The 22,484-nt window shown below is 48.5% G+C and overlaps 3 protein-coding genes across 6 annotated transcripts in view; 2 read left to right on the top strand and 1 right to left on the bottom strand.

Annotated features, from left to right (window-relative positions):
* LOC311614449 (A-kinase anchor protein 13-like) overlaps nt 1-1,436 on the top strand; it is a 70,186-nt gene extending 68,750 nt beyond the window's left edge. Inside the window, exon 6 of the mRNA XM_084869304.1 lies at nt 1,333-1,436. The gene's annotated coding sequence lies outside the window, so the exon portion shown is untranslated. The remainder of the gene's footprint in view (nt 1-1,332) is intronic.
* TTC23 (tetratricopeptide repeat domain 23) overlaps nt 1-22,484 on the bottom strand; it is a 995,109-nt gene that overhangs the window by 55,142 nt on the left and 917,483 nt on the right. The gene's annotated exons all lie outside the window — the stretch shown is intronic.
* Nucleotides 6,962-22,484, top strand: part of LOC311614318 (A-kinase anchor protein 13-like) — a 79,925-nt gene continuing 64,402 nt past the window's right edge. For 3 of the 4 annotated variants that reach the window (XM_084869021.1, XM_084869019.1, XM_084869020.1), the window contains exons 1-2: nt 7,039-7,316; nt 10,873-11,006. In XM_084869021.1, coding sequence (XP_084725147.1) covers nt 10,875-11,006 — 132 coding nt within the window. In that variant the 5' untranslated portion in view covers nt 7,039-7,316; nt 10,873-10,874. Of the gene's footprint in view, nt 7,317-10,872; nt 11,007-22,484 lie in introns of all 4 variants that reach the window. The other variant, XM_084869017.1, reaches the window with a different exon arrangement.

Below are 22,484 nucleotides of genomic sequence, written 5' to 3'. Positions count from 1 at the left end.
CTCTGCCTGGCCCGTGATCAGGGCCAGCTGGCTGTGGGAAGGGACTGTAGGAGGTTGGCTGGCTGGGGGGGTGGTGGACCACAGGAGGTTGGCTGGCTGCAGGAGGTTTGCTTGGGAGCGCACTGACCACCAGGGGCAGCTTCTGCCTTGAGTGTCTGCTCCCTGGTGGTCAGTGCACATCATAGCAACTGGTTGTGAGGCTTTTATATCCATAGATGTCTATATGCTATAATCTAAGTAAGCAGGTATGCCAGTAATGTCCGTCAGACAATTAATTAAACAGAGGTACTGATATTATCAAACGAAGCTTCAATGTTAAATTTATAGCCCAGCCTGAGTGGCTCAGTGGTTGAGTGTCAACTCAGTTTGATTCTTGGTCATGACACATGCCTGGATTGCTGGCTTGATCCCCACTAGGAGGCTTTAGGAGGCAGCCGATCGATGATGTTTCATGTTTTGAGATCTAGCTGAGAAATGCTTTTTCACATCCCTGTACCTTTGTCGGCTTTATTTGTACAGAAGGTAGGTATATTTGTAATGATACGAGTTGAGCAAAGTTCTATCTTTTAATGAAAAAATACTTGAACTCGAAATTCTTGTAACCAAGGCTTCATTCAGAATAGGATTTGATCATCATGTTGACAAGGAGAATATGATAGTCATTGCAGTGATTTATTTCTATGTGATGACTTAAGAATCTTGAATGTGCTTCCTCCACGTACCGTTAACAACAGTGGGAGTGCCCTTGCATTGCATGGGTGGAGTGATTGGTCCTTCCATATCCATTATAACCATCTATGGTTTTATTAATTTTAAGAGAAATGTTTAACAAGCCTGGCTCCCGTTGAAAACCAGGCCAGAGTCATCCTCACATTTCCTCATTATTGGGTTGTTAGCATAACATTAACTATTTTTAAGAACCCAGATTTCTTTTTATCTTGATGAAAATGACATCCTTAGGGAGGAGTCCTGTAGTTTTTATTTAACCCATTTTCGACCTCTCGTGGGGAGGATGGAACAATTAGTGATACCCCGAATCACTGGGGAACAGTCCAAACCAGATGGCCCGGCTGGCGTGGCTCAGTACTTGAGTGTTGACCTATGAACCAGGAGGTCATGGTTCAATTCCTGGTCAGGGCACATGCCCAGGTTGCGGGCTCCATCCCCAATGTGGGGCATGCAGGAGGCAGCCGATCAATGATTCTCTCTCACCATTGATGTTTCTCTCCCTCTCCCTCTCCCTTTCCCTTCCTTTCGTGAGTCTTAGGGTTAAACCTGTGCTGGGAGGCAGCACGGAGCTGTATTAACCATAGGCTGCTTGCTTACAGGGAGAACGCTGGAGAACCCGATTCCTGGAGCAGTTTATCCTATGAAATCCCCTGCGGAGACTGCTCCGTGAGGCACCACCGAGAGCTGGACGTCTACACATTAACCTCTGAGTCCCAGGCACGCCATGAACCCCCACTGCCTGCGGACAGTTGCACCGGGCACATTTTTAAACTCATGAACATCCAGCAGCAGCTGATGGTAAGGCAGCACATTTTTATTTTAAGGCCTCTGTGCCTTCACTCCTTCCCCCAGTGAACCTTGGCTGTATTTAAAACCAAAACGCTTCCCCTAAAGATTGCGAAACCTGTCAATAAAGCCGTTCTCTGCTTATAGATGAGAACTAGCATTGGGTTTGCCGCAGCAGGCGGGCTGAGAGAATTTTCATTGGATTTTGCCGGGCTTTTGTATTAATGAAAGATACACAGACACATTGCAGGTATAGAGAAATATGTAACAGCCAGAACTAAATTTTCCTGGCGTGAAAGGAAATCTGTTGGTTGATCTTTATAAATTTATTGGTTTAACTTTATAAGATTAAATGGGCAAAGCAGCTTCTGATATCGTTGCTAAAGAACAAGAACCAGATTTCCTCAGAAAAAAAAAAAGCCTTTTCACAACTTTGGAGATGAGTGATGATAGCGCTGCTCTATTTGAATCGATAGTTATATGGTACAAAGATCACCAAAAAAAATAAAATAAAAAATAAATAAAGATTTTTATAATCCACTCAAGGCCTCCAAGATGAAGTTGCTGCCAGACATAAAAACATTACAGACTCCCTGATAGCTTTGATTACGGATAATACGAACGTCATGCGGGTACCGCTCTCCGGCCTCAACATCTGAAAGGGCTAAGTTTAGATCCTTTTTCCACGCAGTTGATTTCAGAGATGATTTGATTTGGAAAAAGCTTGGCAATAATTTCATGGAAGGGCACCTAGGGTCAGCTCGGTGCCAGAAGCTTCTTTGGGAGCAGGCCATACTTCCGAGGCCGGTAGGCCAGCGCACCTTATTGTGGAGTTGGATGAGGAGCTTTGCATCTGCTTCTCCCAGTCATGTTTGTCCCAGAACAGGTGTCATATTCTTTCCCTGTGAGGGACTGCCAGGAAGACATGCTTTTCCTCCTGGGTGAATCAGAGTCCAACTGAAGTGATCAGTTTGCAGATGTTAAAGCTACTCTAAGGTATGGGAATAGTTGGTAAAAAAAAAAAAAAAAACATGAGATACTGAAACTGTCCGGGGATGCATGTGTTAGGAGCATGTAATTTTCTTCAAGAAGTGCCAGTGGTTTCTGCCAGCCTCTGTTCTGTAATGTTCGGCTGTTATTAAATTTAATGAGCTGCTTTTGTAATCTTTAGGAAACTGTTACGCTTTCAATAAGAACTGGAAGCAAGCAAATTTTGAATATGCTAAGGAGCACCGCACAGAAGCTTTTGTTTTACGTATTTATTTTATTTTATTTTATTTTATTTTATTTTATTTTATTTTATTTTATTTTATTTTATTTTTATTGATTTCAGAGAGGAAGGGAGAGGGAGAGAGAGAATCCAGTTTGCTTTTTATCTTGATCAAAATGACATCCTTAGGGAGCAATTCTGTAGTTTTTATTTAACCCATTTGTGGCCTCTCCAGAGGAGGATGGAACAGTTAGTGAAATCTCGAATCACTGGGATATCATCAACGATAAGAGAGAATCATTGATTGGCTGCCTCCTGCAGGCCCCCCCACCGGGGATCGAGCCTGAAACCCAGTAAAGTGCCCTGACCGGGAATCGAACCGTGACCTCCTGGTTCATAGGTGGATGCTCAACCCCTGAGTCACACTGGCTGGGCTCACCTTTTATATTATTGCTTATTTTTGTCATCCTAGCGGCTGTGTGGCTATAAGGGAGAAAAGTGATATCGGGAACAGGAGAAAAACGTCTCTGTGTTTCCTTAGATCAGCTCCATGCCTCCTCGGAAGAGCTGGAATGGTTGTCAGTTTTCTCCAACTGGATTTTTGGTCCTAAGTGTCGAGACATCTTTTCCCATGAACAGCTTTTAAACATTTCCTTTTCATTTCCTCTTTAGCAAACAAACCTCAAGCAGATGGACAATCTCATGCCCTTGATGGTGGCAGCCCAGGATCCGTCATGTCTGCTCACTGCCCAGCACGCCGATGGCTCGCTCCTTCCCTGTGCAGCAGCGCCCACGGACAGCCCGCAGCCTCCCTCCCCTCCTGCCGGCCCCGAGAGCTCTGCACGCGGCCCCGGGGTCCCAGACTGTCCCCCTGACTTCTCCAGCGCCGGCAAGGAGGAGAACACAGATCGCTCCTGCAGGAAGAAAAATAAAGGCGTGGCGAGAAAAGAGGAAGAGGCGGAGCTTACCGCGGACTCTGAGACTCCGTCTAATCCCCAGAGCTGCCTGCAGAGCATGCCTGATTGCAGGGAGAAGGGGGCAGGAGGCCTCCCGCCCTGTGACATCAGAAGTGAAGACACTAGAGCAGCATCTGCCACCGCAGCCGCAGCCCGGGGGTCTCTGAGCAGCGGGGGTGCTGCCCAGCTGGCACTCATGGAGGCAGGCCCGGCCCCGCATGTCCCTGCAGGTGGACAGGTAGGCAGTTCGGCGGTAGACGCTGGTGTCCCAGAGACTGCGGAGGGGTCGGATCGCGGCCTCATGCACCCAGGTGCCACCACCCAGAAGAAGGTGCTGGAAGCCGGGGAAAGGACAGAGGAGAGATCGGAAAACTCTGAGGTCAGCGCAGCTGCAGCCTCTGACGTCAAAGCCACGAGGAAGCCCGCGGATAGAGCCACGGTCCCAAACTGCGTGCCTGCCACCCACTCCCCGGACGGTGACCCGCCCGCTGAGCCGGTCCTTGTACTGAGCAACGGAGGAGCCCCGACTGAAAAAGCTGCCGAAACGGAAACTTCCGGACGTCGTAACGCGCGTGCTGGAGGTGATCAGAGCCCTGCCATCGTTTCAGCCGCTGCAAACGGCGAGATGTCAGACGGCGCCCAAGAGGATGCTCTCTTGACGGACGGGGCAGCGCCACACACTGATCTAACCATCCCCCAGCCACAGGCAGATGCTTTGCTGGAGGAGAAAGCAGAAACGAATGCACCTCATCCTCAGAGCCAGGATGTCAGGCCACCCATCTGCTCCCCTTCTGCAGACCAGACGCCGCGAGCCGCTTCTCCAGGCAGACAGAGCGCAGTGGCCTCTGGCGGTGACGCCGTGACCCAGCCCACAGCCACCGCCCCGGGCCCGCCCCACGCACAGCCCCCGCCCACTGCCGCCTGCCCGGGAGGCCCGCAGGCCGACACCCTCACCCCTGGCCCTGGAAGAGACAGCCCGGAAGATGTGGGTGTTTGTCCCCTTGAAGTTTTGGGTGCAGAGGGCCAGACAGGAGGTCTGAACTCAGAAACGCCTGTGACAAATGCGCTGGAAGCGGGGCCCCAGCCACACACTGCTGTCACCAAAGCAGAGCGAGGGCCGGAGCCAGAGCAGGCGGGGACGGCGGGCCGGACTTTCCCTCCGCCAGGCGGTGAATCAGTAACGAAGGCCGACGCCCTCTCTCCTGTCCCCTCCCAGAGTGAAACGGGAACAGCAGCTCCCGGGCCAGGTACAGATGGCGGAGGTCGGGGCGATCCCCATAAGCAGCCTCTAGAAGACCCTGCAGCTGGCCTGCCCTCCCCTCCCACCGCCCCGGACCCTCTGCCCACCATGGGCAACGCCAGTCCTGTAGGATTCGGCTGGGAGCAGGAGGGCCCCCGCCTCCCAGCAGCCCCTGAAGCTAGGAACACGGAGGGGGGCTCCGACCCTTCCCGGCTCCACGTGGCCGAGGCCCCTGCGGCCTCTGATTCCAGCGGGACCGAAGAAGGAAACGGCCCTGTGGTTCCAGAACGCTCTGCGGCTCAGGGACAAGGTGACAGACTGGTCGCAGTGATTGGCTCCTCCACCACGGAAGGCGCTCCTCCTCCAGGGGCGCTGCGGAAAGGGCAGGGGGCAGACCCCCCGGGACAGGAGTCCCCAGGGGCCCAGGGAGAGCCCGGCCCGGCTGCCTGCGCCCCGAACACGGCACTCGAGCACGGCGGCTCCCGGGGCACACCCTCGGCCTGTCTGAGCGCAGAAACCAAACACAACAAGGAAGTGGCCCCACCAGCCTCGCCGCTGCCTGAAGGTGGGGCCGCGCACAGCCTGGTGCCACCAGGAGCAGGCCTGGCTGCAGACGCGGGCCAGGAAGCCGTGGGTGCAGAGCAGAGCAGCTCGCCGCCACCACCGCCGCCGCCGCTGGGCCTGCCACCAGATGCATCCCAGGCTCCTGACTGCAATGGACCCTGTGCGGTGGATGGAGTGACAGACACTCAAGGAGAGACCTCGGTTAGTGGAAACATGGCACTGGATGGCGCAGGGGGTAACGCTCTGCAGGGAACTGCGGAAGCCGGAGGAACGGCCTTATCGCACGGAGCCCGAGACCTCCCCGCTCCGGAGGGCTTGCTGAGCCCCGAGAACGGGATCCAGGTTTTGCCAGGAGCCTCACCAGACAAAGGTGGGGCTGACCTCCAGGGTGCTGCAACCCCGGAGACGGTGCCTCCTGTTGGGGAGAAAGGGGAGCCGGAGGTAGCCCCCCTCCGCTGTGGCAGGGATGCCTCCGAGGAGGCCCAGATGGACGGCATGTGCTCCGTCCCCCCGCAGCCCACCGCCCAGGAGCGCCCCGCAGAGACAGGGCCTGCCACCAGCGATGACAAGGCTCCCCCTGCCCCTCACGCCGCGTCTGCCGAGGCCGGACACCTGCCTACAGGAGGAGAATCCATCGAGGAGGCTGCGAGTCGTATAGTGGATGCCGTCATCGAGCGTGTCAAGGCCTCCGGAGCCCTGCTCGCCGAGGGGCACATCAGTGACATGTCACCGTCCAGTCCTGCAGAGCCAGGGCCGGGGGCTGACCAGCTGGCGAGCGCTCCTGCCGGGAAAGTGCCCGCCCCCCTGCCCGGGAGCCCTGCCGGATGCTTTGCTGGAAGGGAAGAGCCAGAGAAGACGATCCCACAAGTTCAAGGAGCCGAGCCGGCAACAGGTGAGCGAAGCAGAACGTGACGTTAACCTGAGAGGCAGTTCCCTTGGGGTCTCTGTGATGGGCAGGTAGGAACAGAGGTGTCCTGGCTGGTGAGAGGTCTTGCATTCACTGGGCAGGTTGCTAAGTGAATAGTCACCACCCCCAGGAGAGACACGCCCCCTCCTACCCCCCAACCAATTCCGAACAGACCCCGGCTTGATTGCCTGAGTCTGAAGGTGTTCTGTTTGCCACCCTGGGGTGGTGGGTGAGGGGTCCAGTCTTCTTAACCTGGAGCGCCATGTCTGCTAGGTCCCTGCTGTTCTAAATGATAAAGGAACTTCGCAGGGGTCTGTGTTCACATGGCTGAGGCCTTTTCCCCCGAGCCCTCAGAGACAGCGCCGAGAAAGAGTGTTTTATTTACAGCCTGAGACTCCTTCCCCATCCCGGTCTGTGTTCTAAGCAAATCCAGCCAGTGGTTTCATGAATAACTTAGCTGGAAGCCGATGGCCTAACATCCCAAACGGTGGTATTAGGTCATCCGAGGGGGGTGGGGACCCCTCCTCTTCCTGCTCTCGGACCAGACCTCCCGCCCCGTGGCCTGTGGCTTTTGGGCAGAGTCTGGGAACGCAGGCCCCTGCCTGGCACAGCCATAGGATGCAGGATTTCCGCCCCAGCGCGGTCTGCTGAGCTGCTGTCACAGGGCAGACGCGCTGTCTGCTTATCTCAGAGAAGCAGCTGCAGGGGGCTGATTGCTCAGCCGGCTGCCTGCTCCATGTCCTCAGAGCGCAGCCGGCTCTGAACACAACTTCTCCCCGGGAGTTGGCCGGGGCCGGAGCCGGAGTCAGGCTCCGTGTCACTCCCCGAACCTGCCAAGGTCAGTGCCGTTCGCTCTGGTCCCACCACCTGTTCCCAGGTACAGGCAGGGGACCCGTCTCCATGTCTGACCCCAGGCTGTTGTAGGTAAGACCTCGCCTGCTTTGTTTTTTTTTTTTTTTTACTGCTGGATTGTGTTTTGGATGCTTTTTTCCTCTTCATTTTTGAAAACCCCTTTAAGTGTATTCCGAGTTAAGAGCGTGGGGGTGGGGTGTGTAGAGACATGAACAAACAGAACTCGAAAAGGCGTTGCTTAGGAAATGGAGCAGTGCAAACACAATTGTCATTTCCCCGAAAAAGCATTGTTAATCATTTGTAACCTTTAAAAAAAAAAATCAAGTGGGGTGTTGAAGAAACTTGCGGGAGCGTTTTTTTGGTGACTTTGGGATTTAATTTTATTGATGTTTTATATTGTTAAGTGGGAGAAATTTGTTGGCTGCTTTCTCAGCGAGAAGGTCTCTACTCTTTTAAAACAAGGCACAAAAACAAGTCTATTTTGGGGGCCGGGCAGGTTGACATTTGGGAAGAATGGGAATGGCTGTAAGCTGATGCCGGCCTGTGTTCTTGCATTTGGGTCTTTGGCCAGTGGGCTGGAACGATCTCTCTTCCTGGCTCCGTAAAAACTAACGCGAGGCCATGTGAACTGTACGAGCTTTGTGTCTCTAGTGCCCTCCGAGAAAAGGTAGAATCCAGGGAGAATTTCATATTTATTACCACGTAAGCAGAGATCTTCAAGTTTCAGGAAGGAAAACGAGGCGAACGCCGGCTCACCAGTACCTCTGGGTTTGGGGCTGTGGGTTGATACGTGTGGGCGAGTGACTTGTTCGGTTCCCCAGAGCAGTCATATGTGCTCGGTGACCAGGGTCTCACATTACAGAGGGAAGTGGCCAGCGATAAAAATCTCTGCTTTCTTCAGAAAAATGGCCCGGATTGGGGAAAGCCCCCTGGAAAAAAGCCCCCGAGTGTGATCTCAGAGCACAAGGGTATTTTTCTAGGAAGTTCCTTGTATTTATTCCATTCATGAGTGCAGCCAGCCTGTTGCATGAGTGAGGGGACACGAGTTTACCTCCTGACGGGGGAGGGGCCCCGTGGCCCTGGCTTCTGTCTGTCTGTTTGCTGCTGTGGATTAAGCCAAGTATTAATAGAAATCGAAATGGAGAAAACACACACTTCTGGTGAGAAAGCACACCCCGAGAGCACCGGTCGCAGGCCTGTGAGAAACGGCTTGTACACGAGTGAGTCAAGCCAGTCAAGTGTCAGTAATCACTGTTTACCGTCGAGACTGGCCAGTGCTTGCCAAAAAGCCGTCTTATCAGCTGATGGGTAAAGGATAGCAAGGTCATACCAAAAATCACATCCCCAAGTAAATAAATAAAAAAGAAAGCAAAACAAAACAAATTGCAACAACACTAAAACGTCTGCTCCGGTTCACCTTGAAATATCTTGGTCAAGGAAGGCTTAGTCAGATTTTTTAAATTTAATCACGTTTTCGAAATACAGGACTGAGTTCGGGTCTTGGGATTTCCTTGCCGGTTTTTAAACTGCTAGTAAGATTCTATAATTACAGGGTCAAAGAGAGGAGAGATTTATAAAGGTTTGTTTATAGAAATATAGCTTTCCTAAATCTGAAGTAGACCTTTGTGCATGTCACAGTGCCCTATTAGGACACTATATGTATATGTATATGTATATAAATAAAAGGCTAAGTGACCAACTGTATGTCTCATCAGCCGGCTGGCAGGCACATGCCACGCTCTGGCAATTTAAAAATAAACATTGACTCACGCATGCGCGATACATACAAAGCCCCCACCAAATTTCTTAATAGTATTACTCCTTCAGGTATGCCATGTCATAAATTAAAATTGAAAGTAGATGCAATCATCATGCTAATGAGAAATCTGAATAGGACATGGGGACTTTGTAATGGTACTAGATTTATTATCAAAAGGTTTCAACCTAACATCATCGAAGCTGAAGTATTAACGGGACCCGCGGAAGGAGAGGTTGTTCTGATTCCAAGAATTGATTTGCCCCCGTCTGACACTGGCCTCCCATTTAAATTAATTCAAAGGCAGATTCCCGTGACGCCAGCATTTGTGGTGACTATTAATAAATCACAAGACAAACTCTGTAGATGGTAGATATATTTCTACCTGAACTCTTTTTCAGACATGGCCAGTTATATGTTGCTTTCTCTCGCGTTTGAAAGTTTAAGTTGTACATACTTCATCACAAGGGAAATTAGTCAAGCACTCTGAAAGTGTTTTTACTCAATGTGGTGTACAGGGAGATAGTAGAACGAGTTTAAATCAATTTATCAGTCATTGTTTTTATCAACGTCTTTAAATCATGTTTTTGCTGTTTCTGTATCATGTCTTTGTTATATCATGTTATTGCTGTTTATTAATCAATTTATATGTTTTCACATACACTTTACTGATTTTCTTTCATCTCTGACACTTCTATTATAAAGGGCGAATAGCAATATTAAAATTAATATTAATTTTAATTAATTTCCTTTCAGTGTGCACGAATTCGTGCACCGGGCCTCTAGTTTAATATAACCGTTCTTTGGTGAGAAGCCTCCCTGCTCCTTGGTGTAGGTTGCATTCTCTCTGCCAGAGCGGGGCATGACCAGGTTAATAACAACCGCAGGAAGTTTTCCACGTGAAATTGAGATGACCGTTCCACTTGTGTTTGGATTATCAAGGTGAATTTTGACTGTTCGGGTCATCAGTCGCCTTCAAAGAAGTGCCAAAGCCTAAATTTGCCTCAGGCATTTTAGCAAGTCCTTCCTGTATTTGCTTAACCATATGGTGACCAAGTAACCACCATTGTTTGGTCTGTGTTGAGCATAATTCTAGAGAAGACATGTAAAAACTTAAAAAAAAAAAAAAAAAGAGAGAGAGAGAAGGAATTGCTATTTGTGATTATGTCTTGATTTGGGAAGAAACAAAAGTTAAAACAAAAAATAGTTTAGTAGAACAGTCTTTTGCAGTTCTGGGTAAATGAGTGTATGTAGTGTTTTTTATTTAAAAAAAATATTTTTATTCATTTCAGAAAGGAAGAGAGAGGGAAAGAGAGGTAGATGAGAGAGAATCATTGATTGGCTGCCTCTTGCATGCCCCCACTTGGGGTTTGAGCCTGCAACCCGGGAATCAAACCATGACCTCCTGGTTCATAGGTCAACATTCAACCACTGAGCCATTCTGGTCTGTGTAATGTTTTTTTTAAAGAAAGACTCTTCTCAAAGGCTTTACCTTGGCGCTTTCTTTGTTGTCCTGTACAAATGCAAGCATCTCTTGCCTCTTGGATGACGGTCAAGGTCGACCCCCTAGCTTCAGCCCTTAAGCTGTTACCTTGGAGCATATTAAGTCAGCAGCGCACTTCCTTTGTCATGAAAAGTCCGTGGTGAAAACAAGTTCAATAAACATTGAATTGGACCTTCCCTTACCTACAAGCCCATAGGAAAGCCAGGGAGAACCATGTCATAAAGGAATAGGGTCAGAGATGACCCCCACTTTTCCATGTAGCCCCAAAGCAAACAAAAGCACACGAAACCCAGAGCACGCTGTGTACATAGTAAGGCGCAGGAAGTCAATTTTTCAGATGCACTTTGTAACCCTCGTGTCCTCCTCAGACATGCCAGACACCAAGGCTGATGACGAGGTGGACTTCCTGAGGGATCCCAGGCCGAGCTCAGCTTCCAAGGAGGTGGCTGCAGGCGACACAGCTGCTCCTTCGGGGACGGGACAGGGCCTGAAGACGCAGGCGGTGAGTGGCCTTCGGATCTTCACCAGCACAAGGCCTGGCATACGGGTCTGCTTTACGGCCTTGTTTTTCTGTTTGTGGGTTTGTTTGTTTTTTTTCATGGTAGTGCCTTTTCCCTTTCTCGCTTGTTCCATGATGTATACCTGTGGAAATGCATGCAGTAAGCCTTCATACGTGGGGTGTACCACAGGCAGAGGTGTGTAATGGGCCTTCCCGAGTGGATCCCTTGGAGATGGTAATGGAAAAGATTTTACTTTCCCTGCGAGCGCAAGACCTTTCGGTTTGTCATTGAATGTGTCACAAAATGAGAATTGCCAAAGGGATGTTAGCTCTAAAACCGATCCTTTCTTTTTCTTTATATAGAAACTGATAGCAGCAAAAAAGAGACTTTAACTTACAGCTCAATATTCTATCTGCAATATAAAGTATGTCGATTTTAGTGATGGAAAAAATGTTTAGTAGGTGTGCTTTGTGTTTTTGTTTTTGTTTTCATAATAGCTCTATTGAGATATTATTTCTTCTTGCTAATCCTCACCCAAGGATATTTTTTCAATTGATTTTCTTTTTATAGAGAGTGGAAGGGAAGGAGGGAGGGAAGAAAGAGAGAAACGTTGATGTGAGAGAGAGAGAGAGAGAGAGAGAGACACATTGATTGCACCCCATGCATGTGCCAACTCTGGGCTTCTTCTTTAAAGCTATGAATTTTCAAAATAAGGAACTTCAACTTGTTTTTTTTAAATTTTATTTAAAAAAATATATATATTTTATTGATTTTTTTTTTTTTACAGAGAGGAAGAAAGAGGGATAGAGAATTAGAAACATCGATGAGAGAGAAACATCAATCAGCTGCCTCTTGCCCATCCCCTACTGGGGATGTGCCCGCAACCAAGGTCCATGCCCTTGACCGGAATCGAACCTGGGACCTTTCAGTCCACAGGCCGACGCTCTATCCCCTGAGCCAAACCGGTTTCTGCTGGAACTTCCACTTGTAGAGAGAAACATTGCTTTCCATTAGAGATCCCACGTGGTTTAAGAAAAACAAAAACCTTTCGGAAACTGAAAATCAAGTTACCGCACTCAATTCCATTGCCTCTCAGAAAACCAGTCCTCCCTGTCTGGACCAGAGGGTGCACTGGTTTTGTTCTTCAGAGGGCCAAGTGGTAGATCTTCTTAAAGCACCACTAGTAGGTAAACAGCCCTGTACCCTCCCAGCCTGTTTCAAGTGTCAGAACTGTGATAAACAAGCCTGGTTTTATTGGAGTGTATTGGGAGGGAGGTGCTGACTGTTCCTTCCAGCTCCTTATTGCAGATAATACTCATGACTAATGCCTGGGTGGCGTTTTGTCCCCGGGGAAAGAAAAGAGAACACACCCTGCATGGGTAGGGTACATGAGCCTTTGTTTCCAGAAGCCCCTACAAAAAGAGAAGGAACAAACTCATATCCTTGAATTCAAGTGCCCGTTTCTCAGTCCTCCATCTCAACAGGGCAGTGGTGAGAGCACAGCCCGATGCTTGCTTTCCCATGAGCGCTGTCTCCATTGTGACGTCATCTTGTCCATTATAAAGAAGAAGACAAAACTTTTAAAAATAAAAAGCTCCCTCGTCGCTTTCCTGTTCTCTCGTTTTGGGCATTGAGAAAGATGATATTCCTCTGGTTGGTCAGTGTGCCTCATCCTATATAATAAAAGCCTAATACGCTGATCTGCCAAATGGCGGAAGGACTGGTTGCAATGTCACGCACTGACCACCAGGGGCAGGCGCTCAATGCAGGAGCTGCCCCCCAGCCTGTAGGCCCCTCCCTTCCATTCTCTAAAAATCAATGGGAAAATATCCTCAAGTGAGGGTTACAAAAAAACAACAACAACAACAACAGAAAAAGCTTTATTTATAGACACTAAAATTTGAATTTCATATAATGTTCATGTGTTATAAAATACTCTTTTTTGGGTAATATTTTTGAGACATGTAATAATGTAAAATCCACTTTTAGATTTTGTCATAGGCTGTACACAAAGCAGGCAGTGGGCTCCTGGACTAGAGAATATTTTCAGCATCAGTGGCTGAAAAGAAAGCGCCAATGGGCTTGTTTTCTATATCAGTCATCGGTTTCGTGGTGAGCGCTCTAGTCACTGACAGCAAGCGGGAAGGCAGAGCTCCCGTCTGCATCTGTCCGAACTAGCCTGTGACTTAGCTTCTCCACAGCTCAGGGTCCTCCTCCGTTTATCCTCTCGCTTTAACCTCTGGGACCTGTTTGCACCCCAAAAGGATTGCTGGAGCTTGTGGTTGCAGTTGAGGGTGGAGTGGCGTTTGTTTAATATTATTTAATCCGATCTTTCTGACACATGCCCAGGCCCTGTGTTGGCCTTGGGAACAGGCCAGTCCTTGCTTCATCGAATCATTGTCACTGAATCATCATGAAGGTAAAACAGGAAGAATTTGTGTATCTTGTGCTCTGCAGGTGCATTTACGGCCATTTTCTAGCACACGTCAACAAGGACTCTGTTTTAAATTCTTCTAGAAGTCTCCCTGTTTGGTAACCTTCTCAACGTACTTATTGTCACTAGACAGGGACCTCGGTTGAGTGTGGCACACTACGGAGTATTTAATGAAAAGTACAATTGAGTTCCTGTTTGCTTTGGTTCGGTTGTCTGATACCTGTCACACAACCTGAGGAGTGATTTTTTTTTCATCCTTAACCTACCTGACTTGTTGTGCTATAAATGGGCTCAGACTTTAGAGGTTAATGATGCTGAAAAGCATGATTCATGAAGGAACCAGGCAATAGCAAGATTAGCACTTGCTTGTTTTTCAAAGAAAACATGTTAACGTGATCACTGCTGCGGGTTTCTCTGGAGACAGTAGATGGTCCTAACAGATGTCTCTTTCCCGGGCTGAGAGTGGTTCAGACGTGGAGCCTGCGGCTTAGGAGGCAGGTCATCCAGTCATACCCAGGACGGTTGTGGTTTGTTATTAAATGTTGCCAAAGCTGTAACGTTAAGTCACAGTTTAATATTCAACATCATCCCCTCTTACACACTTCCCTGGTTGGAAGATCTGTTCTGTTCTGTTGCCCCTCGGCGATTTAATGTATATCAGGCGCTGAGCCTGGCCCAGTGAGGACAGCGTGGCATCAGCCAGTGTCACAGCTTCAGAGTCCAGTGTTCTTTTCACCCACTTAAGTAACCAGTGGCCTGAGGTGGTTCCTGGAACAACCGAGACTCAGTTCCTGCTTGTTGGACATTATTATAAAAGCTGCAGTAATAGCCCTAACAAGTTCGGCTCAGTGGCTAGCACGTTGGCCTGCGGACTGAAGGGTCCCAGGTTCGATTCCAGTCAAGGGCATGTACGTTTCTTGCGGGCACATCCCCAGTAGAGAGTGTGTAGGAGGCAGCTGATCGATGTTTCTCTCTTATCAATGTTTCTAACTCTCCCTCTCCATTCTTCTTTCTAAAAAAATTAGTAATATATATGTATTTAAAAAAAGAAATAGTGATAAGGCTATTAATTTTTTAAAAAGCTGCAAGAAGAGCATCAGACCTTAATTTAAGATGGGAGGCTGGGAGACATTTAGAATTTTAATGAACCTGAATGATTATCTGAAGTTCAACTCCTTTACCTTCAAGGAGAGGCAGTGAATTCAGATCGGTTTAGTGGCCCGCCCCATCTCACTAGTTCCCTCTGTAGGTTAGATTCACTTCTGTGTGAGCACTGTTCATACTCGGCATACTGTGGTTCCCAGGAGAGCCATCCTGAGGGGCCGCTCTGGGGAGTCCAGGTCACGTGGGTGGGTTTCAGCATTTTAAACAAGTGCCCCTGACAGGCTCATCTACACCGAAGTTGCTTTATTATTATTTTTATTATTAATAATAATATATTTTATTGATATTTTTTTACAGAGAGGAGGGGGGAAGAGAGAGAGAAAGAGAGAGAGAGAGAGAGAGTCAGAAACATCGATGCAAGAGCAACATGGATCAGCTGCCTCCTGCACACCTCCCACTGGGGATGTGCCCGCAACCAAGGCACATGCCCTTGATCGGAACCGAACCTGGGACCCTTCAAGTCCGCAGGCTGACGCTCTATCCACTGAGCCACACCGGTTTCGGCCACACTGAGGTTCTAAAACCATTCCATCAGCCTCCCATGCTCTCAGTGAAAGCTGGAGAAATTCCATTCGCCATCTCAGGACCAAAGCTGACTCCTTTTTAAACAAGTCTCATGTTCTTCCTCTAATCTGGTTAGCTTCAGCAAAATACCACCAAGATGGCGTTTGTCCAAAGAGTTTGTTTTTGGTGCAGAAATTAAGATTTTTCCAGATCTGCCTTTGGTTTTCAAAAGAAGGAGACGACTAGGTACAGAGATGACATTGAACCCTTCCATCCACAACAGAAGCCTTTGTGGGTCCTTCACCTTGAGCTGTGCTCCGCGGTGGCGGCCAGGAAAGAATTCTGTCTCCTTCTTCCTTCCCCAAGTCCCCATGCTGCAGCCCGCATGCTCCACGTCTCCTGTGAACCTTCTCTTCCGCGTGTGGCCAAGTTCGTTGGACGGAACTTGCCTCCCTGGGGTACCCGCTCATTGATGTATCTCTGTGATAATCCCTTTTCCACATGCTCATCGCATAAGCTGATTAGCCAGTGGTCCCAGCAGCCAAATCCTCAGGAGCAAATGTGTCCAAACACAACTCGAAAATCCCATATGTTGAGTTGAGTATTGGGTTCCTGGGAAAGTCTAGTCTTCTTTAAGAAAGCATGCTCTCTAAGCAAGAAAGCATTTTCCATCAGAACCCTGCTCCCCTCTTTATAGCTTCACAGCCACACATCAAAGTCACTGAATTTCCATTCGTAATTATTATTATTATTTTTTAATTATTGGTTTTGTACAGAGAGGAAGGGAGAGGGATAGAGAGTAGAAACATTGATGAGAGAGAAACATCGATCAGCTGCCTCCTGCACACCCCCTACTGGGGATGTGCCCCCAACCAAGGTACATGCCCTTGACCGGAATCGAACTTGGGACCTTTCAGTCCACAGCCCGACGCTCTATCCACTGATCCAAACCAGTTCCGGCATTCGTAATTATTTTTACAACAGCATTAATACTTGTCTCTTCAAGGCGGTGATGAGGGTACGGTTGGACAGATTCTGATTGCTATCGTCTTCGTTCTCTCCACGCCTTTATTCTTTTCAGTGGAACACTACGTTTCCTTCCTCTTGTCTCAAGGGGGCGAGCTTGCATTTCCAACCCCAGTCCAAGAGTCTGGAGAAAAGCTTTGCTTCCAGTGGCTCCTCTCAGCCCTCCTGCCCAGCTGCCAGAGGAAAGTATGGGGAGCCTGACAGCCACACACCGCTGCTCAGAATGGCTCATAGACCCTACCCTCACTGAACCCTTTCCAATTTTTGAAAAGTCCCTTAAAAGATGTCCCTGCGGCCGAAACCAGTTTGGCTCAGCGGTAGAGCGTCGGTCTGCAGACTGAGAGGTCCCGGGTTCGATTCCGGTCAAGGGCATGTACTTTGGTTGTGGGCACATCCCCGGTGGGGTGTGTGCAGGAAGCAGCTGGTCGATGTTTCTCTCTCTTCGACGTTTCTAGCTCTCTATCTCTCTCCCTTCCTCTCTGTAAAAAATCAATAAAATATAGTAAAAAAGAAAAAAAGAAAAAAAAAGATGTCCCTGCGATCATATTTGCTGTGCAGTCTTGTGGTGTATATGTCACCTAGGAAAACACAAACTGGCCTCTCGCAGCTGCCAGTAGACTGGCCCTAATTGGCCCTTTTGGGTCCAAAGCTAGAATTGGTTTCAACCACAAGGAAACTTGCTCCTCAGCTTTTTCAAACCAAGTTTTTAGAGCTACTCTCTTTTATTTTTTTAATGTCTCCTCCGAAATGGAGTTTCCAGGAAATTTCAGCACATGCTCTTCTGCAGGAGATAGTTGCAAAACAAGTGCTGCAGAAAGGAACCCCAGATCGGAAAGCCACAAGTGGAAAAACTGTACCCTTAGTGTAAATATATCTGTAGGTAATATATGGGAGAGTGTAATGTACTGACCTGGCTCTATTTTTAAGTGACCTTGAGCTATTTTAATTTCTCTCGTCTCTGTTTTCTCTTTTGATAGCGGTTAGGTACTCTCTAAAGTTCCTTGCAGATCTTAAATCTTTTTTTTTTTTTTTTTTTAATATAGTTTATTGATTTTTTTTTATAGAGAGAAGGGAGAGGAATAGAGAGTTAGAAACCTCGATGAGAGAGAAACATTGATCAGCTGCCTCCTGCACAGCCCCTACTGGGGATGTGTCCGCAACCAATGCACATGCCCTTGACCAGAATCGAACCTGGGACCTTTCAGGCCGCAGACCGATGCTCTATCCACTGAGCCAAACTGGTTTCGGCAGAACTTAAATCTTGATCAGTGTGAAATGATTGGGATAAATTAATAAATATTGAGGTGTATTTCTCATGTGTTGGACTGAACAGACAATCATGTGGGACTTTTAAAATCACTCTTTCTATAAGAGCAAAATTCTTAACTTAATCACTTTGTAGGGAACATTTTTCAAGGAGTTCCCCCTCCCTCCCCCCAGTCTAAAAATAAGTCATATTAATAACCTCCTTTTTTATTTTATAGAACTGCTTCATTTCAGGTCATAGGTCCATTTTTGGAGGGGTATATGTACCTTCCTTCAAACACTAATAACAAAGATCCCTAAATAAATTGTTCGAATGGATTTCCTTCTTAGGAAAGCTCCTATTGTGCATTTCCAAAAGTAGATCTAGCCTTTGCTTTTCACACACACACACACACACACACACACACACACACACACCGGCTTGTGTGTTGAACATTGTAATAGAAACTGGGAGTGCCATGAAGGGTCAGATGAGGAAGATGTACCCCCAAAGAAGACCTGCTGAGAGAGACCAAGTCATGAGCCGGGAGTGACACCCGGGTCCTGGCACCTGGGCAGGCGTTATCTGCTGTTGAGGCCTGCCCCCCACCCGTGTTCTTCCTGCTGTTTGCTTTTGGCGGCATTGAACCATGAGGCATCGAGTGGAACATTAACGTCTCCCTCCGGGGACTTTTCCCTGCTGGTAGCACGGCTGGCCTGGACGTGGGCCGTCGGTCTCTCTCTTCCGGTTCCAGAAAGTGATGCGTGTGTCATGATTGTGTTGCCATGGAGCCCCTCCCGTTCCTGTCACCGTCGCACTCACAACACAATGGGGCGCGTTCCTTCCCAGGAGCCATTAGGTGCCCCCAACGGGGCGATCGGAGGGAGGAAAACAGAGCTGTGCCTCCTCCCTCGTCTACCCTCCTCCCTGGTGCCGGTCTGCTCGCCGCAGGCTCTCTGCTCATTGTTTTTCTCCTTGTCTGAGTCTCTCTGTTCCTCCTTGTCTCAGGGAAAGCACGTAAATCCTGGCTCTCTTGACCTGCTACTCTAATGCAATTGCTGCTGCAGCTAAATCTATTCAGAGGAGTTCCTAAAGCTGTGAGAGGAAACACTGTATAGACGGTAATGCGGACAGTGCCCTCGGGTCTGCTTTTTAAGTCAAAAGACCGTCCCGGAGACTTTGAGGAACAGTTGGTCATTGGCACACCCCACTCCCGGGAAGGGTTTTAGGAGATGCTTGTCCATGTGGATTCAGATGAGGGACATCTCCTGAGGGTTCAGGTACAGGAAGACAGGAAGGGGGTGGTAAGCTCCCCAGTGCTCAGTAGCGCCCCGAGTTTCCTTGTCTCTGTTCTATTCCTGACCCGGCAGTGTCTGTGCTGCCCTGTGTCTGTTTCTTGGCACGGCTCTCCAGGAAGGAGCTGGGCTTACACAGAACACAAAGCGTTGCCTGCCCTTTTTAAGAATAGGATCTCCGAACAAATCGTGGTGTTTTTTTTTTTTAAAGCTTAGACTCCCCCTAGAGGTTATCTGATACCAGCCACTTGTGAGCGGGTAGACAAGAAGGTGCCCTGAACTTGACTGATGTGAAAAGTGGCTTCGGTCCTCCCTCCTTAAAGCTCTAGGTGGGCTGAAACCGGTTTGGATCAGCGGACAGAGCATCGATCTGCAGACTGAAAGGTCCCAGGTTCAATTCCAGTCAAGGGCATGTACCTTGGTTGCAGGCACATCCCCAGTAGGGGGTGTGTAGGAGGCAGCTGATCGATGTTTCTCTCTCATTGATGTTTCTAGCTCTCTATCCCTCTCCCTTTCTCTCTGTAAAAAATCAATAAAATATATATATTTTTTATAAAAGGTCTAGGTGGGAGCTGGGAGCAGGAAGAAGGGAGATACCACCAAAGACAAGGAAGATGGAGAGCTTTAGCATGGTGTGGGGATGGGGAGGCAGAAGGGTCACTGAACAAGTCCTTTCCCAATGCCTGCAGGGGCCCCGACCAAGCTGTGAAAGCACGGAGGCGGCAGCTGTGGCCAAGCCAGGCTGTCTCATTCTCCTAGCAGCTGTTCCTCTGATTTGTAACCCATTGTCCAGCCTAGAGCAAGGAGGAGGGGATGTGAAGTGAGCTTTTAATTTTAATAACAGAGGAAGAGAGGGCTAGTTGATTCTTTTCCTCTGAAAAGGACTTGATCACATAACTAATTTAGCGTAACCGAGGGAGATGATTACACAAATCTATACATAAATTAAGAAGTGGAAGTTGTCGAACGTTTTTAAAAGCAAACCTCTTGCTTTTGGATACACATAGCTGTACAGGGAATTTAAACAGCTGCTGCTAAGCGGAGGTACTGCTGGGCCATTTTTGATGTAAAAGGACTTTAAGTATTGGCATTTATTTTCACAAAACAAATGTACCTTTAGGAAGGTCTTTTTATAAGCAAACTAGTGGCTTGGTGCACGAATTCGTGCACATTGCAAGAAAATTAATTAAAAAGAAATATATATATTTTTTAATATACTTTATTGATTTTTTTACAGAGAGGAAGGGAGAAGGATAGAGAGTCAGAAACATTGATGAAGCAGAGGAGATGTGACTGCTGGTCTTGTAGAGGGCAAGTCAGACACAGTGTATCCTGCTCAGTGCTGGAAGCTCAAGGCTTGGCCCTGATAACACTTGATGATCTGATCTGTTACTTACACTATCTCCTTAAGTTACCTGATTTGTCCGATGCATTGTCCTTACATAGCTCACCACCAGTCAATGCTGCCAGTCATCCGACCCAGCACACACCATCTGAATAAGTTAGCAAAATGCTTTTAGCAATGCACCGTTTTGTGCAGAGTGTGTGTGTGTGTGTGTCTGTGTGTGTGTGTCTGTGTGTGTGTTGTTATTGATCCTCACCCAAGGATGTTTTCCCATTGATTTTTAGAGAGAGTGGAAGGGAGGGGAGAGATACAGAGAGAGAGAAAACCATCGATGTGAGACACATGGATTGATTGCCTCCGACAACTGAGGAACGCGCTGTAGACCAAAATCAAACCTGCGACCCTGTAGTCTGCGGGCCGGTGCTCTATCCACTGAGCATCCCTGGCCAGGCTGGCACGTCCCATTGGTTGATAAGGTCCAGGGTGCTCATGTCACTTGTTGGTAGCGAGCAGAAGAGGCATGCCCGATTCCTCTAGTGCTTGTCTCTGTACCCAGGAACCCAAGGGCCATTTAAACTTATGAACGAAGGAGTTTCTGAATCTACATGGCCTGCACCCGTTAGATCTCGTCCTGAGAATGTAGTCTCCCCTGGAAGCGTCTTTTCAGACAGAGGTAGCTGTTCACTCATTCCAACAGGAACCATTTGGTGAAGGCGAAGGCCAAGAACCGGAAGGAAACCCAGAGAAACAGGAGCTATCTTGCTCAGGAGCCTTGTGTAACCGATGCCCAGCTAGCTATGGGGACTGACCTGGCTGCTTCCGGTGTGACAGGAGTGCTCAGGGCGGGAGCACCAGCCCGGAGGCTGCCGGGTGCGGGACCCGGGCTGAGCACAGCCATCTGATGTGCGCAGCTGCCGTAGGGGAGGTCCGAGGAGAGGTGAGAAAAGGCTACAGAGGTGGTCCTGCCGTGGGCTTGTCTCCCAGAGTCCTGCTCGACGCAGCTCGGTGCTCTTTAGCCCAGTGCTCCCCGCTGTTCCGGCCTCTGGCGGGGATGGTTCAGGGCACCAGGAGTCCCGTCCAAATCAGGCACTTGGGGATGGGCCAGGAAAATAACCTATAAATATCTGCCTTTTATTACTTCTTTCCTTTTGCCTCAAATGAAACGGCTTTTTTTTTCTTCTTCTTTTCCCAAGACGACTCTTCCATCTGCGGTCCTGGTCTATGTTGTTGATCTTTTTAAAGAACTACTGTTCCATGCCCGGCCAGCATGGCTCAGTGGTTGAGCTCTGACCTATGAACCGGGAGGTCACGGTTCAGTTCCCAGTCAGGCAGGGCACATGTCTGGGTTGCGGGTTCGATCCCCAGGAGGGGAACGTGCAGGAGGCAGCTCATTAGTAATTCTCTCTCCCGCTCCCTTCCTCTCTGAAATAATAAAAATACATTTTGAAAAAGGACAATTTGGTGGAAAGAAAGATTTACAGAACTCAGTTTAATGCAGACTCGTTTTACGAGCTGCGCCCTGGGATTAGACTCTGTGTGTGACAGTGACGTTTACCTCACAGGTTTTTTATGAGGAGAACGTGTAAGTGTACACGTGGACACACCTGAGAAGCAGGAAGGCTCACTAATGTTGTTACTAATGAATATATTTGCTCCAGGACCGTGGTCGGCAAACTCATTAGTCAACAAAGCAGCAAACTATGGCTCGCGAGCCGCAGTTTGCCGACCACTGCCCCTGGAGCCCTTTCCTAGACGTGAAAGGATGCCGTCGCTGCTTTTCCTCCTGAGATTATGATTCTGCTGTCACCCTTTCTCCCTCCTCCCTCCTTTAATTTCACCACGCAGTTGGTCATTTTAATAAAGCTTAACATTTGGGGGGCTCGTTCCAGGAGATCTATCTCCCTGTAAGGAGCACACGTTTGCGAAGCGACCTTTTTAAAGCTTTGTCTTTCCTTATATTCTCCCATCTTAATTCCTTTTTGCCACCGTTAGCTCCCAATCGTAATATAAATATCTGTGCTTTCCGACGGTCCTAGGTTGAGAAACGCTGCTGTAGAGCCTGAGACCATCAGAAAACACAGATATTTACATTATGATTCATAACAGTAGCAAAATGACAGTGATGAAGTAGCAACGAAAATAATGTTATGGTCGGGGGCCACCACCACAGGAGGAGCTGTATTAAAGGGCTGAGGCATTAGGAAGGTTGAGAACCACTGCCCTCGAGGGTTAGAGCAATGGAGTGGCTTGCTGCTGTCTACGACTGGTTTGAAAAGAGTAGCTGGTTGCTCACCCTTTAGGCCTTCCTCTCTCTTCTCCCTTCACTCTTTTAATCTTGGGGTCTCCAAATCTTGGGGTCAGAGAAACGCCAGGGCCAGTAGCACTTGAACATCTACGCTGAGAGGAAAAAGGAAAGCCGAGATGGAAAGAGTGCCTTTGCAGGCATTGTAAGCCATGTCCTTCCTC

Source organism: Pipistrellus hanaki, assembly GCF_964339955.1.
Source record: "Pipistrellus hanaki genome assembly, chromosome: 21".
In the NCBI taxonomy this organism is placed as follows: Eukaryota; Metazoa; Chordata; class Mammalia; order Chiroptera; family Vespertilionidae; genus Pipistrellus; species Pipistrellus hanaki.
Note: the sequence above shows the minus strand (reverse complement) of the source record. Positions and strands in the feature narration are given on the sequence as shown.